This window comes from Electrona antarctica (genome assembly GCF_951216825.1).
Source record: "Electrona antarctica genome assembly, chromosome: 9".
NCBI lineage: Eukaryota > Metazoa > Chordata > Actinopteri > Myctophiformes > Myctophidae > Electrona > Electrona antarctica.
The window spans coordinates 45,891,216-45,911,066 of NC_136790.1; the positions used below are offsets into that span (position 1 = coordinate 45,891,216).

Here is a 19,851-nt window from a genome sequence, read left to right on the forward strand (position 1 = left end):
GATTTTCACCTTTTTTTTTAATCCTCCGAAATCGTGAAAAACGACATACTATAGTATGCCCTCCGACACCATGGGCTATAGCCTTTCGCTTTTCCGCGATTTTCACCTTTTTTTAAATCCTCCGAAATCGTAAAAAACGACATACTGTAGTATGCCCTCCGACACCATGGACTATAGCCTGTCGCTTTTCTGCGATTTTCACCTTTTTTTTAATCCTCCGAAATCGTGAAAAACGACATACTATAGTATGCCCTCCGACACCATGGACTATAGCCTTTCGCTTTTCCGCGATTTACACCTTTTTTCAAATCCTCCGAAATCGTAAAAAACGACATACTATAGTATGCCCTCCGACACCATGGACTATAGCCTTTCGCTTTTCCGCGATTTTCACCTTTTTTCAAATCCTCCGAAATCGTAAAAAACGACATACTAGTATGCCCTCCGACACCATGGACTATAGCCTTTCGCTTTTCCGCGATTTTCACCTTTTTTCAAATCCTCCGAAATCGTAAAAAACGACATACTAGTATGCCCTCCGACACCATGGACTATAGCCTGTCGCTTTTCTGCGATTTTCACCTTTTTTTTTAATCCTCCGAAATCGTGAAAAACGACATACTATAGTATGCCCTCCGACACCATGGACTATAGCCTTTCGCTTTTCCGCGATTTTCACCTTTTTTCAAATCCTCCGAAATCGTAAAAAACGACATACTATAGTATGCCCTCCGACACCATGGACTATAGCCTTTCGCTTTTCCGCGATTTTCACCTTTTTTCAAATCCTCCGAAATCGTAAAAAACGACATACTATAGTATGCCCTCCGAGACCATGGACTATAGCCTTTCGCTTTTCCGCGATTTTCACCTTTTTTCAAATCCTCCGAAATCGTAAAAAACGACATACTATAGTATGCCCTCCGACACCATGGACTATAGCCTGTCGCTTTTCCGCGATTTTCACCTTTTTTTTTAATCCTCCGAAATCGTGAAAAACGACATACTATAGTATGCCCTCCGACACCATGGGCTATAGCCTTTCGCTTTTCCGCGATTTTCACCTTTTTTCAAATCCTCCGAAATCGTAAAAAACGACATACTGTAGTATGCCCTCCGACACCATGGACTATAGCCTGTCGCTTTTCTGCGATTTTCACCTTTTTTTTTAATCCTCCGAAATCGTGAAAAACGACATACTATAGTATGCCCTCCGACACCATGGACTATAGCCTTTCGCTTTTCCGCGATTTACACCTTTTTTCAAATCCTCCGAAATCGTAAAAAACGACATACTATAGTATGCCCTCCGACACCATGGACTATAGCCTTTCGCTTTTCCGCGATTTTCACCTTTTTTCAAATCCTCCGAAATCGTAAAAAACGACATACTAGTATGCCCTCCGACACCATGGACTATAGCCTTTCGCTTTTCCGCGATTTTCACCTTTTTTCAAATCCTCCGAAATCGTAAAAAACGACATACTAGTATGCCCTCCGACACCATGGACTATAGCCTGTCGCTTTTCTGCGATTTTCACCTTTTTTTTTAATCCTCCGAAATCGTGAAAAACGACATACTATAGTATGCCCTCCGACACCATGGACTATAGCCTTTCGCTTTTCCGCGATTTTCACCTTTTTTCAAATCCTCCGAAATCGTAAAAAACGACATACTATAGTATGCCCTCCGACACCATGGACTATAGCCTTTCGCTTTTCCGCGATTTTCACCTTTTTTCAAATCCTCCGAAATCGTAAAAAACGACATACTAGTATGCCCTCCGACACCATGGACTATAGCCTTTCGCTTTTCCGCGATTTTCACCTTTTTTCAAATCCTCCGAAATCGTAAAAAACGACATACTAGTATGCCCTCCGACACCATGGACTATAGCCTGTCGCTTTTCTGCGATTTTCACTTTTTTTTTAATCCTCCGAAATCGTGAAAAACGACATACTATATTATGCCCTCCGACACCATGGACTATAGCCTTTCGCTTTTCCGCGATTTTCACTTTTTTTTAAATCCTCCGAAATCGTAAAAAATTACATACTATAGTATGCCCTCCGAGACCTATCTGCAATGTATTTGTTTAATAAAAATCCACTGTAGACATGTTATGAGCTACTCTCTGACAAGAAACTCCTTGCAGATGATGTTTTTTCAAAGTGTTGGAGTTCGGAAGTGCTCGTTGACTAGGTAGCACCTTGCTGGTGTGGAATCGTAAAATATAGTCCATAGCCATATTTGCCAATAACTACACTATACATTAATAGGTCACTGTTTATTTGGGTCTCTGTGTTAATTTGATGCAGGATAAGTGGAGTCATACTGTCTGGTCAAAAGTGCTTGGGTCTGGGGAGCAATCAGAATAGGAGTTCTCATGAAGTACCCTGGGGTTAAGCCTTTGTTCTATACTGTCTGAAGTTGGTCACAGGTGTGAATCAAAACACACAGTGGGACGGCCATCTGCTAACCAAAATGCCATTTGTTGATCTGTATGTTAAACTTAGCTCCACCCTTCCTGTATTCAACTCAGTATGCAAAAGTATATCATGTCAATTGTCAAATGTGAAAATCATTCAGTGTTAGCTGGCTGGCCACCACGGTCAGTCTGCTGGGAGCTCCCGCGGGTCAGGGCCGCGGGACGCTCTCTCCCTTTGTCTTTGGTTTCAATAAATGGTCAACTTGGATCTTCAGTTCATCTCTCTGCCTGCCTGTTCTTTCTCCGATCCGATCTGATGCTTTTTGACGAGGTTTTTCACTACTCTACAGTTTGCGTTAGCCTAGTTCATCTCTCTAGAGTTTACTACGGTTTAGTGAGTTTTAGGGTGTGAAAATACACCACATAGATGGTGCCGACCCGGTCGTGTTGATGCATTTTTTGCGTCAGGCGAAAGGAGGCACATAGATGGATGCCTTGGAAACCCGGTCCTGTTGGTTGGGAATTGATTTTCCTAGCCGGCAGATACCACATAGATGGTGCCGACCCGGTCGTGTTGATGCGTTTTTTGCGTCAGGCGAAGGGAGGCACATGATGTTGCCCTGAAACCCGGTGTCTTTGATGCATTTTTTTTTGCTTCAGGCAGAAGAGAGCCGGCGGGGACTTTTGGATATTTCAGTCTAATTTTGGCGGTTGGGGGTTTGGTTTGATTTTTTCGGGGACACGGCGTTCGTCTGCAGTGGGGAGAAGTGGTCTTCTCTTCGGCGGAGATGAGGACAACGGTGCGCTCCGGATCTCCGATGTGGAACGGGAGGGAGAGGCCCTCTACAGCGCGTCGACGGGGAACGTGCTTCTCTTCAGGTCTCGGCGGGGAGCAGCGGATCTCCAACCCAAGGAAGGGGGCGTCTCTACGCGGCCTTCACCAAGCAGCGGACCGTGGGAATTCATCGGCGGACCGTGCACCGGGAGGAGAGGGCGCACGGCTCGGCGCAGTTCGGTTCTTTTCGTCAGCGGAGGTGGTCACGGACGAACGGCGACCACGGGTTCATTTCATTCTTCTGAAACAGCGGATCTGCGAGCTCGTTTTGCGGCGTTTCTTTGTTTCGACGAGGCCTGTAGCTACACGGGCGTTCATGTTTTTCTTTCCAGTCATTTATGTGATATTTCATATTCATGTAATGTCTGGAGGGGGGAGTATGGTGCTGTGTTGGATGGGACAATGGAAGCAGGGCGACGTGCGGTGCGCGAGTTCAACAGCAACTTTCATGCAGCTTCTGTTTGACCAAGCATGGCTGAACGGACATGAGGTGAGAACAATGAAAAATGCGACATTATAAGAAGTTTATTAATAACGGAGAGATTCAATAGTCTTTATCTGTATTCAAAAAGTGTGTCTAAATGTGAGTCTATTCAGCGTATATGTAGGCATACGTTGATGTTTGTGTGTTTTGTCGAATTTAAATTAGTTAAGAAGTTGATTCAAGAAATAGAGTCTATGGGGTAATTTGGAGAATGTTTAAATAATTTTAGCTTTATTGAGATTAATTGATGCTCTGTGTCAGACGGCCGAGATCCCGGTGCCCCTCTCATACGCTTCAGTATAAAATCGTCTTAGAATTAGTAGAGCTGATTATTCTTTTCTCGTGTGAAATTTAGTTTGATTATAGTCAACTGAAGGCAGTTAGGGTGCCACAACGTGCAAAGATTCTTTTGTTATTATTGAGAAAGCTTTTGCCTTTAAACGTGAGGGAGTTAGCGTTCATCAAGTAGTTACTTGAAAAGTTAGGGTCAGGTAACGTAACCCGATAGTACCCTGCATCGGACTTATTTTGCCCCACTCCCTTCCCCGCATCGCGCTTACCAAGCCTTTGAAGGAGTAGTTTCCAAATATAAATGAATTTATCAAACATGTCCGAAAAACTTATTTGAAAATGAAGGTTATGGCTATGTTTTACTCTTAATATCATATTAAACTGGGTGTTTAGTTATTAAGATTGAAGGCCAATAATTATTCCAACAAAGTGGGAGTTTCAAAGTGAAACAAAGGGGTTAAGACGAAAGTGTTGTTGTGATTTAATGTCAGTATATGTTTAAAGTTTCATTTCTATCATTGATCGATAAGGTTATGTGAAATTCGTTTAAAAAAGTGATTTGAAGTTACAGACAGGGTATTGTGAGTGTTTTAATGTGTCGAAAAGTGATGCTAGGTGTACATTGATGAAATTGTGGTTATGTAGAAGAAGAATCATTTAGAAGAACGTAAACATGTAATTTGAACCAGTTGTAATCATTTTGGGAACTTTGTGTAATGTTGTCATTTGTTGTTGTTTTTCCTGATGTTCGGTAGGCTGTGATGGAGTCAAAGGGGGGTGTACTACAGTTGAATATGGACTATATGTATTTTTCTGTATGCCAATCTTGTGATTGTCATAAGGGGGGAGTGTGGAATCGTAAAATATAGTCCATAGCCATATTTGCCAATAACTACACTATACATTAATAGGTCACTGTTTATTTGGGTCTCTGTGTTAATTTGATGCAGGATAAGTGGAGTCATACTGTCTGGTCAAAAGTGCTTGGGTCTGGGGAGCAATCAGAATAGGAGTTCTCATGAAGTACCCTGGGGTTAAGCCTTTGTTCTATACTGTCTGAAGTTGGTCACAGGTGTGAATCAAAACACACAGTGGGACGGCCATCTGCTAACCAAAATGCCATTTGTTGATCTGTATGTTAAACTTAGCTCCACCCTTCCTGTATTCAACTCAGTATGCAAAAGTATATCATGTCAATTGTCAAATGTGAAAATCATTCAGTGTTAGCTGGCTGGCCACCACGGTCAGTCTGCTGGGAGCTCCCGCGGGTCAGGGCCGCGGGACGCTCTCTCCCTTTGTCTTTGGTTTCAATAAATGGTCAACTTGGATCTTCAGTTCATCTCTCTGCCTGCCTGTTCTTTCTCCGATCCGATCTGATGCTTTTTGACGAGGTTTTTCACTACTCTACAGTTTGCGTTAGCCTAGTTCATCTCTCTAGAGTTTACTACGGTTTAGTGAGTTTTAGGGTGTGAAAATACACCACACTGGCAAGATGGCAGCCGTGTGCATATCATCAATTGGTTCTAGTTCTAGTGAACAGAAATAATAAATAAATAGACTTGGTAACCTAACTGTAGGGAGTGCAAACACATTAAAGAACCTGGGGGCTATCTATGAAAAGGCAACACAATGAGCAGGGAAAACAAATTAACCATGTAAATACAACAGATTGAGCAGAGCACTGCAGGGAGTTGAACCCCATTCCGGTAAACCAGAAGTACCACAACCAGTGCCTTAGTTTTTGTTTTGTTGTACAGGTCCATTCGTTGAAATGTAAATTTTGCATTTCAACGGTAAAGTAATTTCATAATTTACATTGTAGGCAATAATGAATAACGGTATAGCACCAGGCCAAAGCCATGGGGAGAGAGTATGTTTTGCACTCTGAGTTTGTGTGAGTGTGTCCGTCAGTTTTTTACCAGCTAATCTCCAGCACCATTAACCCGGTCGATGCCACATTTTGCACACACTCCCTGGATGCCAACGATGAACCTCTGCCCCAAAGTTTCCAGAACGGCCTGTACAGCACCACCAGGACTTTTGAAAAACACATTTTTTATATTACTCCTCCAGATTGTGTCCAAAAATCCCGCAAATCGTTACACACTATCTCTATATTCATGTGTTCAAGACGGATCTGTCTCATATTTCTTATTCCATCCTAATTGGCTAACATTGGCTTTCAAAGTTTGCAGGATTTGCCCGTTTTGAACAAAAAGCCTCAAATCATGAACGCAGCATGCAATATACATAAAATCTTTCACAGACTTTCCTAATAGGCTGAGGAATATATCCCACCCTTTTCACATCGGCCTGTTATAGCACCACCAATAGGTGGATTTTTGCAAAACACATTTTTGGAACAAAATGCCTCAAATCATCCAATTGCCATCCAAGGTGTAAGAAGAAATGGCACCCTTTTCACATTGGCCTATAATAACACCACCAGGAGGCCATAACTTGACCTGCCCTGGTGGAGATCGACCTGTGCCCCGAGTGGCACTTTTTCAAGTTTGCTATGATTTTTTAAACTTTCTCTTGCCGACCTCCCACATTTCATTCGATGATTAACAAAAAACAGTGTTGGATTGATGACATACTGGCAGAAATGATACAGCACCTGGGACCTAACGCAAAGACCTGGCTCGTGGGGATGCTGAACACATGCATGGCACAGAAAACCATCCATTCTGTCTGGAGAAAGGCCAACGTGGTTACAATCCCCAAACCTGGCAAAGACCCATCATCCTCAAAGAGCTACCGACCCATTTCCCTCCTCTGCATCACCTACAAGCTCTATGAGAGGCTTCTACTCCAACGCCTCATGCCACTCATAGACACCAAGCTGACTAAAGACCAAGCTGGTTTCCGTCCCGGCCGCTCCTGTGCTGGACAGAGCTCAACCTCACCCAACACATTGAGGATGGGTCTGAGGGAAAACAAATAACTGGAGCAGCATTCATAGATCTCTCTGCTGCCTACAACACTGTCCAACACCGCACAATGGTCAGGAAACTACTGGACATGACTGGTGACCTGGACCTGTGTCAAGTCATCAAAAGCCTCCTCAACAACAGGCGCTTCTATGTCCAATTAAATGACCAGAGGAGTAAATGGAAATCCCAAAAGAACGGCCTCCCACAAGGTAGCGTGCTCACCCTCTCCTTTTCAATATCTACACAAACGACCAGCGACTACCCACAGAATGCCAGCGTTTAATCTACGCCGACGACCTCTGCATTACCACCCAACAAGCAGACTTCCAGAAGATTGAGTCGCCCATCAAAAACCCAACTATGCAGCTTCCACCTGAGGAACCGAGACGCGAAAAAAGAACTGAGCGTCACTTGGTTTTTGAGCGTCAAAAACCTAACCATACCCACTGATGGATAATTTTGAGTTATTGTAGATCTGTTATTTTGTGGATGGAAGTTTCCATGTTCCCAATGACCATGTATTTTTCATGCCCTGTGTCCCACTGGGTTGCATCTCATTTCTGCCCAGCCTGTAGATAAGTATTAATTCTCCCCCCAGCCGGCGTGCTGATAAAGTAATGTTTTCTCCTGTTTGCCACAACACCCAGCCTTTCTGTGGAAAACAGCATGTTATTCGACCTTGGTGCTTTGCCAGAGCAGACAAGTTGTCTCCTAGTTACGTTAACTGGTCGGCATTAACTTGAATTATGAACTACATTTACATGAAAGACTACATATCCCATACATTATGCTTCCTGGTTTAGATAGGAAGTGACAGTGAATCCTCCTCTGGTTGTTTGACACGTTGCTCTGTGTAGCGTATTCTATCTGATTACAGTACCCCATATATACCGTGTCCATTTGGTGGCACGGGGGAGAGACATTTTGTAATTTGGCTGTATGTGGGATCTCTTCTGTGCTCTCTCCGAACTGAAAATGAACTGACAAAACCATATATGCTCTGACTGGACTCACTTCTTTCTGGTGGCCTCATTTTTCCTATTGGGTATTTAAAGGTATTTTTCTAAAAGAGTATTTCCTGCTTAAGGTAACATTTGGATATTGATAGTATTCCTGTTAAAGCTAATTCTCAACTTTATCATCTAAAAGGTTTAATAACAATTTTTCCCAATGTTAGAGGCTCTCTGCCTAGATTTGTGGTGCAGAGTATTTATTTGTACTCTGATTACTTTAGTAAAGTATTTTTACAGTTTCAGCTCTGTTGCAGCTCAGTAATACAGTATTATACAGTCCTTTTTATCATTAGTAAATCATTAATTGTCCCTTCTGCATTTTATATGCAACAAATTGGTCTTCGAGTCTTCCCTTATCTTAAATATTTCCAACACCCACCCCATGTAACTTGGAGTTACACTGGACAGAACACTCTCCTTCAAGAAACAACTGGAGAACACAAAAGCCACGGTCAACACCCACACCCGTAAAATAAGTGTTTACACACCTCATTCTAGTTGCAGGCAGGCAGGCAGGCAGGCAGGCAAGCAGGCAGGACGAGACAGGCAAGCATGCAGGCAAGCAAGCAAGCAGGCCGAGGCAGGCATGCAGGTAGGCCGGCCGAGGCAGCCAAGGGTTAGGGTTAGTCAGCTCAGCCAGGCCTCTCTCGAGGCCTGGCTCTCTGTCTGCCTGGCCCGGTCTGCCCCGCCCTGCCTTGCAGCAACAGAACCAGCCGGCCTGGCAAGCCAGCCAGCTCAGAATGCGAGCTCAGCGAACATTTTTACAAGCCCAGACTCAGAAAAAAAACAGTTTCAGGCCAGGACAGGACAGACAGTTTGTGGCAGACCTTGGCAAGCAGGAAGGGTCGCAGGAAAGCATTGGCAGCTGGCAGGAGGCCCGGGCAGTCAAACCCTACCCTTTGGCTTGGATGACTAATCAAGGGCACTGCACTGGGCCCGGGCAGTCAAACCCTACCCTTTGGCTTGGATGACTAATCAAGGGCACTACAGGCCTGGGCAGTCAAACCCTACCCTTTGGCTTGGATGACTAATCAAAGGCACTGCACTGTTAGGGCTGAGAGCCTGGCTTGCTGCAAATGCGGGTCTGGTCTGGCTGACTGTTGGCTGTCAGGTAGGAGACCCTGGCTGTCTGCTGGGCATCCTGAGTCTGGCCTTGTAAAGATTTTCGCTGAGCTCACATTCGGAGCTGGCTGGCTTGCCATGCCGGCTGGTTCTGTTGCTGCAAGGCAGGGCGGGGAAGACCGGGCCAGGCAGACAGAGAGCCAGGCCTCGAGAGAGGCCTGGCTGAGCTGACTAACCCTAACCCTTGGCTGCAATGGCTGAAGTGCGCTGGCTTGGCAGCCTGACTTTCTACACTGGCTGACTGGCGGGGCTGGCTGGCTGCGTTGGCTGACTGAGCGGGCTTGCTGGCTAGAGCCTTCCAACGGTGTCTACCTTGATCTCCGTCCTAAGAAAGAAAAAAAGAAACACACATAAATTCAGAACGACTTAAACCCTCTATATTTAATAAAACAATTCTGGACAGGAATCCTGTATTGCAGGGGTGCCCAAAAGGTACATCGTGATCTACCAGTAGATCACAAAGGCTGTGCAGGTAGACCACATGGCATGCCCCTGTATATAATCTATCACTTGAATTAAGGTGACTTGATTGATTGACATAAAAAAGGCCTGTCAGCTCAAATGTTGCAGACAAACATCAGTAGCATTACAAAGTTATTGTGACAGTAATAATTGCTATAGTGTGTGTTCAGTAACAGTGTTAAATAGTTCTATATTGTGCAGTAATGATTGCTATAGAGTGTGTTCAGTAACAGTGTTAAATAGTTCTATATTGTGACAGTAATCATTGCTATAACAGGAATATTCCTGTCTCTCCAGCTCTTTAATAAATAGAAAAGGGTTTAAAAAAAAGATGTTCCAGACCCCCAGGAAAACGCCCAGGGGGCCGGGCCGGTTCCGGCGTGCCGCGTTGCGTCGCGTCCGAAACGGTTGAGAATGACAGAGTTACCGTGTGGCGGCCCCTCTACTGTACTGTAATGTACTGGCACCCCCGAAAGCATACAGTTAATACGTGCGTGTGTGTTTGTGTGTGCATTAGGTTGCGCACAGATGGTGAAAAACAACCATGCTGTTTTCGTGCTCATACCCAGACACCCAGACACCCAGCCACCCACCCACACACATAGCTCCGTAAGGGAGTGGTTGCACCACTCAAAAATTATAATAATAAAACATTTATTTTATTTTATAAAAAAAAATATATAAACATATCCTATACAGTATATTTTTAATGTAGGCTAGTAGTATTAGCAAGCACAACTCAGTAATAAATACTAATAGTGGGCAACAGTGGATTTAACATAGCTTAAACCAACCAAAAGTTGTTTGCAGTTGCAATTATTGTACTTAGTCAAAATATCGGCGTGTGTTACACAATGTGTGTTTCCCATTGAATCGGGTCTGCTTGTCACGCTAAAACATGTTTCTGTTTCTGTCGGAGGCAGCGCCGTCTTTGGATAAGTGTACTTATCCAAAGACGTGGAGTGAAATATTGTCCTCTAGTTTCATATCTATGTGAAGTTCTGGCACAAAACGTGTATTTAGTCAATTATCGCCACTTTTTCACGAGATGACGTCTTTCTCTCCGGGCAAAGGGGCCCGGAATGATCGATGGACTGATTTTACCAATACTTCCTGTTGTTTACCAATATTGACCAGGGAAACACAAAAGTTTGGGTCACACAAGTGGTGTGATTAATTACCCAGCACCTATTGCAAGGCACGTGCCAATTGTGTGTCCCAAACATTTGTGCTTCCCTGGTCAATTGTAGTGATCAGAGGAAGTTTTGATAAATGTCCAGCTGTCATTCGGGGCCCCTTTGCCCGGAGAGAAAGACGTCCGTGTGCATCTCGTGAAAATGTGGAGATAATTGACTAAATACACGTTTTGTGCCAGAACTTTCACATGGATATGAAACTAGAGGACAATATTTCACTCCACGTCTTTGGAATTATTTAATGGGTGAGTACACACAGAGCATTTATCACATTTAGGCCGCCCGCACATTTGAGGCACGACCAGAAATTAACCAGGGTGTTCTATGGCTACTGTATGTGGAATACTGTACAAACTGTATAACAACAGGAGACATTCTATGGCTAGGGGTCCCTGGTACAACATAATGTTCAGATGAGGGTCCCTGGTACAACAATGTGTTGTGAACACTAGATGGCAGCAAAACGTAGGTTTTCCAGTATGTGCTCTCTCTCTCTCTCTCTCTCTCTCTCTCTCTCAAAAAACATTCCATGTGACTAAAATGTGACTAAAACTAAATGAAAGCATAGGTGGAACGTCATTGAGATGCAATTATGTTATGCTTTAGCTATTGAAAAATAGCAGATCTACAAGCTCATAGCGCGCACAAGCTTGTAGGTCTGCTATTTTTGAAAAATCGAAGAACGACTGATATAGAAACATAGCTTTTTCAGAAAACTGTCAGGATGTAGAAGACATTTTTAGAATCTGATCTCAGGTCAAAATGGGTTAAAGGAGAATTCCATACTAGAAGGCTTTCTTACCTTTATTTGTAGTTGTTACGTCCCCACCAAAGAGGTCCAGGTGTTATATTGTGCAAAAGTGCATTATTGGCTATTTCCCCTAATATTAGCCCTCAATGGGGGTTGGGTTTTTGTGCTAATTCGCTTATTTCCATCGAAATAAGTAGTAAAGTGTGCCGCTTGGGATACTATTTACATTATGAAGAGAGGATAGCGATGGATGAGCGATAGAAATAAGCAAATTAGCATAACACCCCATATGCCCCATTCAATTCAATGCAATTCAATGCAATTCACCTCAAGCTGTTTGCTTCCTGTTGCCCACCCCACAGACATTTAACCCTTGCAGACCCACTGATCTAAGAAACTCGAAATGACTGAAGTCATTGAGTCATTATATCAGCTTGCATTCCATTCTATTGCATATTGTACCTTAGTGGGGCTTTCTGTAGTCACTTTTGCAGTCTCTAGTCATTGTGCGTTGGGGGAGAGGAGAGCGGCTGTGGGGCTTTAGTGCCCCATTGGCCGTATAGGGCTAGTCTCCCATTAGCCAATCATGAAAATCTCGCCACTAGACCACGTGACTAGACTAGAAAGTCTGATCATTGACCAGCTCTGCATGCTGATAACAGTCTAAAATTAAAGATGACAAAAGTAAAAATAATTATTGTTTACATAAAAACAACCATTCATGTGTGCAATAAGTGTTAAATGGCTTTATATTATGAATAGTACTGTAATAATTACCTGTAGCTTCAGTTCTTTATAAGCAGAAAATGCATATTTATTTAACGAAAAAATATAACTTGCACTACATTTTACTAGGGCCTTCAAATACAGTACTTTTAGAACAGATGGAAGGCAAGTGACCTTTTTACATTTGGAAAATAATATTGAAGAAACTGTTAACTGGTTAATGTATGCACCGTAATTTCAAAAGCGTAATGTTGTTTTCCCGGGCAGCGCTGGTTGACAGGTATCAATAGACAATTAGACCCGTTTGTGCCAGCATGGGTGATTAGATTTATGTATTGATCGCCTCTTGTCTTGATTGTTTAAAACATGACGTCTCAATAAGCTTGTTTTCAGGGGTGTTCTGGTATCGGGTTTCGAGCTCCATCTCTAGCTAGAATGTTTGAACATTGATACGATTCTTACACTCATTTACGCTTACGCCCTACAGATAAAATGGACGTAAGCGAAGTTTGTATGTTTCCCTTCCATTTACAATCATTGGTGAGGAAACCAAGCTAATAAAAACATCACTTTTTATTTGTGAGAAAGTTAGCAGTCTTTAAAAGAAGCTGTTCTTGCATTAATACAAAATAAAACCAAGTTGAAATCTTGTTTGAAATGGCCAAACCTGCCTACAGATAATGTTCACTGGTAGGCAAACTGTCCACAGCCCCCCAAGAGAGTGAGTCGACAGAAATGGTATCATCTAATCTAAGCTATGTGGAACACTTTGAACTTTACTCCATGGGTGTCATAACTATTTCTATCTGTAATTAATGTTTCTGCTTTTCTTTCATGGAAACGTTATTTTATAACCGGTAACAAAAATCAATACACCCTAACTATAATGTAAGTAAATATGAATATATAAGAATCATAATACAATAATAATACATAATATAATGCTTCTATGAGATGCTACAGTGACATACTTTGATTTAATGATTAACCAGTGAACATAAAGACTTGGATTATCATTGTTCAACTGAGCAGTAAGATAACAACAACACAGGTTCACAGAACTTTGAAGGAATATTTACGAATTACGAAGGCTTTAATCTGAAGGATACGTTTTAATACTGAAGCAAACGGTGGAGAGAATTACACTTATATTCTTGAGAACAACAGCTGAACATTAAGAGTTCTGTACAGAACCTTTGGAGACTCGCAGCTCACTGGGTTGAAGTTGAGGTGAATCGGTGAGTCTTGTCACTTAAAGATACTAGCTTTTACAATCGAAGGAAAATGTCAGAGCAAACCGATCCTGACTGTTTTGTGTGTTCCGATAAGTTCCGCGATCCAGTGACTCTTGGCTGTCACCACACATTCTGTTTTAAGTGCCTGAGAAGATTCTGGAAAGAAAATAAAACCAAGAACTGTCCCATTTGTAAGAGAAGATCCTCATCCAAGGATCTGGGGATCGACTTCCCTCTGAAGCAACCGGCTAACGTCCAGAAGACTGAATCGTCTCTGGTGATGTGTAAGAAACATCCAGACTCTGTGCCTACACTGTTCTGTCACGACGACCAGAGACCCATGTGTCTGGTCTGTGACTTCCAACACGACCCCGGTCACACGGTGGTTCCTGTAGAACAGGCGGTGAGGGACCTGAAGGAGCACGTGAACTCTGACCTCCAGGCTCTGCAGGACAAGAGGGCCAGATTCAAGGCGGTGGAACAGACCTACAAGCAGGTGATGGACCACTCAGAGAAGCAGGTGGAGGCCACAGAGAAGCAGATCAGGGCAGAGTTTATACGGATCCAGGGGTTCCTGAGAGCGGAAGAGGAGTTCAGACTGAAGGCACTGAGGGAGGAAAGCGACGGCAAGAAGAGGACCGTCAAGAGAGAGATGAAGCTCATCGAGGAGCAGATCTCCGCTCTGTCAGAAGGCATCTCCGCTGTAGAACGAGAGCTACAGAAACCCGACACGTCGTTCGTCTGCAGTTTTAAAGCAGCTCAGACCAGCGCCAGAGTCCAGTGCAGCAGATCTCCAGACCCTACGTTTGTGTCAGGAGTGCTGATAGATGTGGCCAAACACGTGGGCAACCTGGGCTTCCGAATCTGGGAGAAGATGAAGGACACGGTGCACTTCACTCCCGTCATCCTGGACCCCAACACAGCCAACCCCCACCTGTGTCTGTCTGAAGACCTGAGCGGCGTGAGATGTTCAGACACAACGCAGAACCTTCCCGACAACCCAGAGAGGAACAGCTACTCTAGCACCGTCCTGGGTTCCAAGGGCTTCAGTTCAAGGACACACAGCTGGGACGTGCAGGTCGGAGACCATCCTGACTGGACTATAGGCGTCGCTAACACGTCCGTCGACAAGAAGGAGCGGATTTACGCCACGCCACAGCATGGAATCTGGTGTTTAACTCTGAGAGACGGTGAGTATGATGATCAGAGGTGTTACGTAACTAAGTACATGAGAGATAATGATGATACACTTCATGTCACTTTGTGATCACGTGACTATAAATTTCATCCTTAAAAATATTACAATTTTAAATACAAACAATATGTCATAACGGAAGTGGCTGTTTTTCCCACCGCCTAAATTATATGCGGTTAAATAAATGATGTGATGATATATGTTGAGTAATATGTGACACACACACACACACACACACACACACACACACACACACACACACACACACACACACACACACACACACACACACACACACACACACACACACACACACACACACACACACACACACACACACCTTTTTCCGGGCTCCTGGCAGGCATAAAAAGTGATAACGTGATATCACGTTATGGTCACTTACCACAGGGAGATAACGTTCACCTGGGATCCAAAATTAAATAAAGTAGAAGAATACAATTAGTTAAATGGAATAAATCCATAACATGGGCGTGTATTGTAGTTGCTATAATATATATATTTATTTTTTTATAAACAGAAATATACGTGTCATATACAATATATCACAATGGATCATTTGTTTGTTGTTGTTACTATAGTGCCAACAATTCAGAACTACATGCAGTATCCTGTTAGACATACCTTTTATGCATGGTTTATTCTTGTTTAATTATCTTTTCTGATTTTCTCTAGTGCCTTTTCTTCACTCTCTCCCTCGTACACACACACAGCCGATGCTCTTATCAGTTAACAGCCTGATGCGTGTGTGTGTGTGTGTGTGTGTGTGCGTGCGTGCGTGCGTGCGTGCGTGCGTGCGTGCGTGCGTGCGTGCGTGCGTGTGTGTGTGTGTGTCACACTTTGAACTAGCAAAAAATTAAGGTTAAAATAGCATATATAATTTACAAGCTTGTGTAGCAAGGTGGTATTAATTAAGGTAGCCAACTACACCACCTAGGGAATTGCGCCCTAGGAAGTAGTTTTGGGTGAGCTAATTACTAAACCTCCTGAACACATGATAACTCCCCACAAGGTACTAAACCTCCTGAACACATGATAACTCCCCACAAGGTTTGTTGTACTGAAGGATTAGAGGCAGAGGCAAGGCATCAAGTACAAAAGTATACAAACACTTTATTCACTAGGTAAAAGATCATAATATTTAGACATCAACAAGTTAAAAACTGTATTAAGGTACTTCAAAGTGCACCACTCTGGGACTGCATGGTGCTGAGGGTTACCAAGGGTGACAGGGAACTAGCTAACCCGCCCCGGGTAGTGGCAGCCCAAGCCACAGCACACAAAAACAATCTGAATGGCACGGGGCATTAAGCAACTAGTAGACTAGTTTACTAGTCAACTAGTTTACTAGTCGACTAGTAAATCCACTAGTCGACCTTGCTGGTACTACTGGTTGACTAGTTGATAAGAAAAATAAAATAAATATATTTTTTATTTTTTTCCCGATTTTGTAGGCCTCAAGATCAGGTAGGTTATAGGTATAGTCACCAATGTACACAGTTTTTTTTTCTCTCTTTTTTTAACATAAATAGGTGGTCGACTAGGCAACTAGGCAACTAGTAAAAATGACTAGAAGTTAATGCCCTCTGAAGCGGCTTCAGCATGCCACGCAGTCCCACAGCGTGTGAGGGGGAAAATTATAATAATTTTAATCAAAACAGATTTCTGTTACTAGGCCTAATAAATATGCTGCATCACAGGATCGGCGCCTTATCCTGGTTAGTTGCCTGTGTCAGTTTGCTCACGCGTGTGGAGAGGGAAAGTAAAAGCCACTTTTCTGCGTGAAAATGCATGTGCATTTTGCTTACGCGCGCACACCATAGAGTATATATATAATAGAGACTGAACTGGCGCGAAGCTCCGCCCCCCCAGCTATTCATGTCAGTGGAAGTTGCTCAGTGGCGTTTTGAAGCACCCGGAAGACTGCCGGAAGTCCCTCCCAGGACCTCAACTTTGAGGTCCTGAGTGACGTAGGGCAACCGAGCGCTCAACGTTAAAGCCCAGCTGCACGGGGTTTCCCGGTCATGAATCCACGGGTCCGCCTGTAGTCCCTCCTCCTACCACTAGGACCCAGAGCTTCAACGTTGGAAAGTCTGCCTGCCCCCTTGGCGCACACCCCCTACTAAACGTTCAGCACCTCCTACTGTAAATATCTTCCCACGGCCATGCTGAAGCCCAAAGGGCCAGCTCTGTTCAGGAACAAAACACACACCAACTGAGGAGAATCTAACACAGGCAGAGTGTGTGCTGCTTAAATACTGCAAGCAATCAGCTCACTGATTATTGGGAGGAGGATGGGCAGAGTAGAAGCCAACGCCTATACTGAAAAGGCTCCTGCTCAGCCACAGTATAAATGGACCATAACTACTTGACGACAGCAGAGGTTAAAGGTCAAGGGAGGGATGTAATAACCAGACCCCAGAGGTTTATATAAAAGACAACTTGTTGGCTACCTCAAGCTGTTTGCTTCCTGTTGCCCACCCCACAGTCATTTAACCCTTGCAGACCCACTGATCTAAGATAAAAAAAAAACAAGAAATTACTGAAGTCATTGAGTCATTATATCAGCTTGCATTCCATTCTCTTGCATATTGTATACAATATACAAGTTTCTGTAGTCACTTTTGCAGTCTCTAGTCATGGTGTGGTTGGGGGAGAGGAGAGCGGCTGTGGGGCTTTAGTGCCCCATTGGCCGTATAGGGATAGTCTCCCATTAGCCAATCATGAAAATCTCGCCACTAGACCACGTGACTAGACTAGGAAGTCTGATCATTGACCAGCTCTGCATGCTGATAAAACAGCACCGACTTGTTTGTCCCCGCCACAGGAGAGTACGATAACGGCTGTGGAGACACCATCCCAGTGCAGAGGAACCCCGAGAAGATCAGAGTCCAGCTGGACTACGACGGAGGACAGGTGTCCTTCCATGACTCTGAGGACATGACTCACATCTACAGCCACAAACACATGACGTTCACCGAGAAGCTCTTCCCCTACTTCGCCGTGGGAGAAGCCGCCGACGCTAAAAGCACTGGCCTCAGAGTGTGTCCACAGGACAGCCGGAGGGCGCTGGAGAGCCTCTACCACAGAGAGAAGATCAGACGGGGAGGCGTAGCGCCGCCGCTACCTCTGCCGCGCTCAACGTCTCACTCCGCTGCATCTCAAAGACAGAACTTGTTTGACTCGTCTACAAGTCTATGAAGGGAAAACGTGCTTCAATAATTAACCACATCATTAGCCTACTTTAACTGAAGTGCAACAGGGCATAGCCGTGGCTGCCATGTTGTGGTTCCACTCAAAAGAAGCCCATTCATTTTACCCATAGAGATTTCCAAATCTCTAGAGATAAATCTAGATGCAGGCATGTTGACATCTAATGTTTCAATGTTAAAAAAGCCTTAACAATAATGGTTTGCTTTGCAACAGATTGTGGAGAAGTATGTACATTGAGGACATTATTGTTCTAGTTTATTATCATTCTAATTCTTACTGTTACTTTACTGACTGAATTACATCTCAATAGTAATAGTACTGTAGAGTTATTGCAAATGAGCCACCATCGTTATACGCTACTGTTCCATACAGAGATTACAGACACAACTATGTTAATCACTCCTTTTATCTGATTATGACCAGGAAATCATAGTGTCATATAAATATAATTGTGGTGATCCTTGACATGAAAAAGTTTGAGAACCACTGATTTAGAAACATAGTTTATTTTTGTTGGCCATGTCCATCACCAGGCCAAAACATTGATCAACCTGATTTTGACCTGATTCTATGAATCTTTACTTATCAACTATAGCACAGTGTTTGGATTTTGTATAGAGGGTATGCGCGTGACATCATCATCATCATCATACCGGAGGTTATGCGGGAACGCCTACTGAGTGGCAAAACACTGCTTTCTGGCCTTGACAGCCCATATATCATCCAAACAGAAAAGTTCTATCTGATTGCATTAGACGATGTTAAGCGACGTTAAACTCACTTTTCCACTCACTTTGCCACTCGATTTCCCATCACTGCATGCATGCGCATACCCTCTATTGTGTTAAATTTTGAATTGTGTTAAAGATTATCACCCAATTCCATCACCAGGCCTTAGTGCTTGTACTTGTTTTATTGGCCAGTTGTGAATGACTGTGAGTTTGTGGCTGACCACCATCTAAAATTAAATTAAGATGACAAAAGTAAAAATAATTATTTTGCCTAACATAAAAACAACCATTCATGTGTGCAATAAGTGTTAAATGGCTTTATATTATGAATCGTACTGTAATAATTACGTGTAGCTTCAGTTCTTTATAAACAGAAAATGCATATTTATTTAACGAAAAAATATCACTTGCACTACATTTTACTATAGGGCCTTCAAATACAGTACTTTTATAACAGACGGAAGGCAAGTGACCTTTTTACATTTGGAAAATAATATTGAAGAAACCGTAATTTCAAAAGCGTAATGTTGTTTTCCCGGGCAGCGCTGGTTGGCAGGTATCAATAGACAATTAGACCTGTTTGTGCCAGCATGGGTGATTAGATTTATGTATTGATCGCCTCTTGTCTTGATTGTTTAAAACATGACGTCATGGGCCGCTATGCTCGATAACAAGCTCAATAAGCCCAAACCTTATTGATATCGGGTACTCAATAAGCTTGTTTTCAGGGGTTTTCTGGTATCGGGTTTCGAGCTCCATCTCTAGCTAGAATGTTTGAACATTGATACGATTCTTACACTCATTTACGCTTACGCCCTACAGATAAAATGGACGTAAGCAAAGTTTGTATGTTTCCCTTCCATTTACAATCATTGGTGAGGAAACCAAGCTAATAAAACATCAGACCTTTTATTTGTGAAAAAGTTAGCAGTCTTTAAAAGAAGCTGTTCTTGCATTAATACAAAATAAAACCAACCAAGTTGAAATCTTGTTTGAAATGGCCAAACCTGCCTACAGATAATGTTCACTGGTAGGCAAACTGTCCACAGCCCCCCAAGAGAGTGAGTCGACAGAAATGGTATCATCTAATCATGAGCATTAGTAGGACCAGTTATAGGAAGAGAAGGTTGAAAAAGGGTGAAGTGCTCCTTAAATGACTTTATAGCTATGTGGAACACTTTGAACTTTACTCCATGGGTGTCATAACTATTTCT

The 19,851-nt window shown here is 43.2% G+C and overlaps 1 protein-coding gene across 1 annotated transcript; it reads left to right on the forward strand.

Moving 5' to 3' along the window:
• Nucleotides 1–3,217: 3,217 nt before the first annotated feature.
• LOC306929242 (E3 ubiquitin-protein ligase TRIM35-like) lies at nt 3,218–17,894 on the forward strand (the record flags this gene model as incomplete). Its single annotated transcript, XM_079509684.1, has 3 exons — nt 3,218–3,439; nt 13,623–14,670; nt 17,521–17,894. 3 exons carry the CDS (start codon nt 3,218–3,220, stop codon nt 17,892–17,894), a joined length of 1,644 nt encoding a protein of 547 aa, XP_079365810.1.
• Nucleotides 17,895–19,851: the final 1,957 nt, after the last annotated feature.